The sequence below is a fragment of the Cucurbita pepo genome, chromosome 13 (genome assembly GCF_057944985.1).
Source record: "Cucurbita pepo subsp. pepo isolate OVF chromosome 13, ASM5794498v1, whole genome shotgun sequence".
NCBI classification, from domain to species: Eukaryota; Viridiplantae; Streptophyta; class Magnoliopsida; order Cucurbitales; family Cucurbitaceae; genus Cucurbita; species Cucurbita pepo.
In genome coordinates this window covers 11,006,472-11,011,584 of record NC_141810.1, presented here as the reverse complement: position 1 = coordinate 11,011,584, position 5,113 = coordinate 11,006,472, and the positions used below count along the sequence as shown (strand labels likewise).

General features: G+C 38.3%; 1 protein-coding gene across 3 annotated transcripts; it reads left to right on the top strand.

Moving 5' to 3' along the window:
• Positions 1 to 1,073: 1,073 nt before the first annotated feature.
• LOC111809430 (myosin-binding protein 2) lies at positions 1,074 to 4,817 on the top strand. 3 transcript variants are annotated; one of them, XM_023695891.2, is made up of 4 exons: positions 1,074 to 2,402; positions 2,502 to 2,681; positions 2,768 to 4,178; positions 4,271 to 4,817. In XM_023695891.2, exons 1-3 carry the CDS (start codon positions 1,259 to 1,261, stop codon positions 4,153 to 4,155), a joined length of 2,712 nt encoding a protein of 903 aa, XP_023551659.2. In that variant the 5' UTR covers positions 1,074 to 1,258; the 3' UTR covers positions 4,156 to 4,178; positions 4,271 to 4,817. The 3 variants fall into 3 exon arrangements, with proteins under 3 accessions (XP_023551659.2, XP_086973136.1, XP_086973135.1); XM_087117010.1 differs by having other exon boundaries at positions 1,075 to 2,402; positions 2,538 to 2,681; XM_087117009.1 differs by having other exon boundaries at positions 1,075 to 2,402; positions 2,505 to 2,681.
• Positions 4,818 to 5,113: the final 296 nt, after the last annotated feature.

The following is a 5,113-nucleotide window of genomic DNA, read 5'->3' as shown; positions in this document are numbered from 1 at the left end:
AACCTTCAATGATGTTGTGACAAATACATACTAAGAAATCATGTAATTACCCATTAAGACATTTTGTTGTGTTCCTGGCATCTCAATTTTTATTCGATCCTAATAATTTTTTTTATATATAAGAAAAGTATTATCCCGTTTTAAGCACATATATTAAACCCTTTAGATGAGACAATCGAAATTCGATTCTTTAGTCAATTTTCTTAAAACCTAAATCTATAAATGTGGTTTATCATACTTTTACGCATAAGATTCCAATAATTCTGAAGAGATCGAAAAAAAAAAAAAAGAAAAAAGAAAACAAAAATCCTACAAAAAGGAATATTTTCGTACCATAGAAAAATAAAAAATAAAAAAAATTAATTTTATTAAAAGAGATCTTAATCGGCATGATGAAGTGAGCGTCCGGCATCCTTGAAGAGGGCCCACACATTACTTTGACAATGGCCCACCAACTCATGGGTATGGTTGGTGGGCCACCCATTTTGTCCAAAGCTCTCTCTTTTTTTTTTTTTTTTTTTTTTTTTTTTTTTTTTTTTTTTGTTAATATTAAATATTTTTAAGAAAAATAAAAAGCTGTGGAGCCGTTATCATTAACCTCATACACATTTACTTTTCTACAACAAAATAATATAATAATAATAATAATAATAATAATAATAATAATAATAATAATAATAATAATAATAATGTGAAAATTAATTTTAGAATAATTTTTTTAACACAAACGCATCTTTGAAGAATTGTTTTTTTAAATTTTTTAATGAAAATATTTGGCTCCTCATTTATTTTTAAATTCATATATTTTCTATTATAAATAAATCAATACTTTCCAAAAAAAAATTTAGTAATTTTTATTAATTAATTATAATTAATATGCACCGTGAATAAACTATTAAATACATTTCTAAACTCATGTATAGCTTAGTAAATAATATTTATGATTCAAATTCAATAAACAAATTGATTAAAGAATATGAATTATTTGTTTATACATTAATTTTCCAATTAGCTGAAAATAATGAATTGGGTGTGATTCAACTTTTTTGTTTATTCTAAATAAAACAATTTCCCCATTACCTTCCTTCCCTCTCTTTTCTTCTTCTTCTGCTTGTCTCTCTCTCTCTCCTTCCTCTCAGTTTCGCACCATTTTTCTGCAAAAAAGATCAAATTTTTAATCTCCCCTTCTGCAAAAATCCCTCCCTTTTGCCTCCTCTGTACATACCCACCATACAACAAACACAAAACTCCACCATCCATGGCCGCCAACAAATTTGCCACCATCTTGCACCGAAACTCCAACAAGTTCACCCTTATTTTAGTCTACGCTCTTCTCGAATGGGTTCTCATCTTTCTTCTTCTTCTTCAAGCCCTTTTCTCTTACCTGATCGTTAAATTTGCAGAGTGGTTTGGGCTGAAGCGCCCCTGTTTGTGGTGTTCCAGAGTGGACCATGTGTTCGAGCCTGGGACAAAGCGTTCTTACAGAGATCTTCTTTGTGAAGCTCATTCCATGGAGATTTCTAATCTGGGTTACTGTTCGAATCATCGGAAACTCACTGAGTTTCGAGATTTGTGCGAGGATTGCTCGTCTTCTTCTAAGTCCGACGAGTTCTATCAGATTCCTAAGAGCTTTCCCTTTTTTGGTGATGAGAAGGAGGGTTTGAAGAGCTGTTCTTGCTGTGGGGAGAGCTTGAAGAATCGTTTGTTTTCTCCTTGTATTTTGATTAAGCCCAATTGGGGGGATTTGGATTATGCCCAGAAGGGGGATTTTATTTCTGAGGCGGAAATTGATGTTCACTCGGAAGATGTCGTCGGAGACAGGGAAATCTCCAACGTTTCCGGCGAGGAAGAGGCTGAGAAGAACTCCACTTGCTCTGTTTGTGGCTGTGGCTGTAAAGATTCAGCGGTTCATGAGGATGACGATAGAGTTGAAGATCTGAGCTCTTGTAATCAGAAATCAGTTCAAGTTGGTTCTGAGAAAGAGGATGAATTGGCTGAGATTTCTCCAAATCATCTTGAGTTCTACATTGACCGGGGCGACGATCGGCGGCTTATTCCAGTCGATTTGATCAACTTTTCGGCCTCTGAGGACGACCACAACAACGACAACGACAACGACAACATCCTTAGCCAAGTGAAAGATGAGGAACAAGGACAAGAGGATTGTGGGAATGAAGATGTCGTTTTGGATTTTGGCTCCCACTTTGTGAATCAAGATTGGGATGTTGCAGAGGTGGAAGCCATGGATGTGGAGGAGAGTAGCAGAAGCCCCTCTGGCTATGAAGATCCGTCAATGAGAGGAGAAAAAGAAGAACAAGCTGAGGCTTCCATTGATGCTCATAAAGAAGGCCTTGAAGAATTGGTAGTGGCAACGAGAGAGCCAGACTCAGATCTTCATCAAGGTACTATTCTTCGATGGATTATGATAATGTTTTCTTTGAAGATCAAATGTTTGCTGAGTACTTTCTATGCTTGTTTTTGTTCTTGTTTCAATAAATAAGTAGATTTACACATGTGGAATGATGAACTTGATGTAGAGATTTTGATGGGGACGAATATTCCCGATCGTCCCGATCACGATCCCATCGGCGACATTCAAACTCAAACCGACCTTCCTCCACATTCTGATGCACAAGAAGATCCTTCCCCAAGTTCATCATTGGAATTTGACACTATGCAAGGTAGCATACTTTGCTTTCTTTTCCCATATCATATCAAGAGTTTAGCTAATTCTGATCATTAGTATTTTGCTGCATTCCACATTTAGATTCTAACAAAGCTCGTAAATCTGAGCTCGACGAGGAAGTCGAGGAAGCTAACGAAGAGGTAGAGTTCAAGATCTTGTCCGTGGAAACGAGTTCTCAACCGTTGGACGATCACAAACCGTCGAGTTCTGAGCTCAATGAGAATGAAGAAGAAGATAAAGTTCCTGATACACCCACTTCAATGGATAGTTTCCATCAGCTACACAAGAAGCTGCTATTACTCGACAGAAAGGAATCTGGAACGGAAGAGTCGTTGGATGGAAGCATCATAAGCGAGACCGAAAGCGGGGATGGAGTATTGACGATTGAGAAGTTGAAGTCGGCGTTGAGAACGGAAAGAAAGGCATTGAATGCGTTATATGCAGAGCTAGAAGAAGAGAGAAGTGCTTCAGCCATAGCAGCCAACCAGACAATGGCAATGATCAATAGGCTTCAAGAGGAGAAAGCAAGCATGCAAATGGAAGCTTTGCAGTACCAAAGAATGATGGAGGAGCAATCCGAGTATGACCAGGAAGCTTTACAGCTTTTGAACGAGCTCGTCGTAAAGAGGGAAAAGGAAAAGCAAGAACTCGAGAAAGAACTCGAAGTTTACCGTAAAAAGCTTCAAGATTATGAAGCTAAAGAGAAAATAGCATTGTTAAGGAACAGAAAAGAAGGTAGCTTCCAAAGTAGACATTCTTCGGTTTCTTGTAGCAATGCCGATGATAGCGATGGGCTATCGATCGATTTGAACACCGAAGCAAAGAAAGACGAAGATTTATGTTCTAACCAAGAAACGGAGAATCAAAACACCCCGGCTGAGGCAGTCCTTTATTTGGACGAAACCATGGCGAACTTCGAGGAAGAAAGGCTGTCCATTCTTGAGGAGCTGAAGATGTTGGAAGAGAAGCTCTTCACTTTAAGTGATGAAGAACAACAATTAGAAGACGTTGTACATTATTGTGAACAGAATGGTAATGGCTACCATAAGAACTCGGATTATACCACTGAAACAAACGGATTCGAAAACGGTCACCATTTGAACGGAAAACATTATCCCGAGAGAAGAGCGATGAGCACGAAAGCCAAACGACTTCTTCCCCTTTTCAACGATGCAGTCGATGCCGATATTGAAGACGTAACAAACAGAGAAGAACAAGTTTTCGACTCCATTTCTGTCAACAAATTCGATACAGAATTCAGGAGGGTTGCTGTTGAGGAACAGGTCGATCACGTGTACGAGAGATTACAAGCACTCGAAGCAGATAGGGAGTTTCTAAAGCATTGCATTGGCTCCCTAAAAAAAGGAGACAAAGGCATAGAGCTTCTCCAAGAGATCTTACAGCATCTCCGCGATCTAAGGAGCGTCGATCTCCATTTGAAGAACATGGGAGACACTGTCCTAGCATGATCACGATTCATACAACACAACAGGTAAAAGAAGCCTTACGAATCCTTCGCATTATTTCGTTTTAAACTCCGAAGATGCAACGTAAACTGAACGAACTTGGTTAACTTGTTTCTAGTCCTTGGTAAATACATAATGTGGTCCTTTGGAGTGCAACAAGCAACGAGACCATAACCAAAACCCGAAGCCCCCACATCGTCATCGTCGTCATCGACAAAATCAGAAAGGGTCCATATGGTGGAGCCTCCTGATTCAAAAAATGTTGGACTAAACAAACTGAAGTCCACCCTCGTAGCTGTGTTAATGAGTCAAAGTTGGCCCAAAGTTTTTGTGGGTTGTGTTCATAGTGATCACCTACTAAGGGAAGGTGAATTTGTGTGTAGGACAGTGAGGTGTAGCCAGTCTGTCATTTGTCTTATGTTTCTTTTTTTTGTGAGGGAAGAGAGGCTGGCTTGCAAAGCTGGAAAGATCATAGGCAAAGATTCCAGTGCCAGGTACGTAATTATAGCTTTAGTTTTATTATTTAGGCAAGTTTTTAGATTTTAAGGACAAATCTTTTTCTTTTATTTTTTCTGGGAAGGTGAAAGGATTTGGGTAAAGAACCCTTGTTGTTTCCCTTCTCCATCATTTGCATCATTTCATCAAATGGGGTTTGTTTTTCTTCATCCTCTTCTTCTTCTTCTTCTTCTTACTATTTGAACGCCAAAAAAATTGAGTTCTTTGTACACTACTACATCTTTCCATTTGTAAAGTGTACAACTCTTTTCAACTTTACTTTCTTCTTATTCTATATTGACTCGGTACTGTGTGAGATCTCGCATCGGTTCGGGTGGAGAACGAAACATTCTTTATAAGAGTGTGCAAACCTTCCCTAAGAGATGTGTTTTAAAAACCTTGACAGAAAGTCCGAAAGCAAAAACCCAAATAGGACAATAGAATGGAACATTGTTTATGAGGGTGT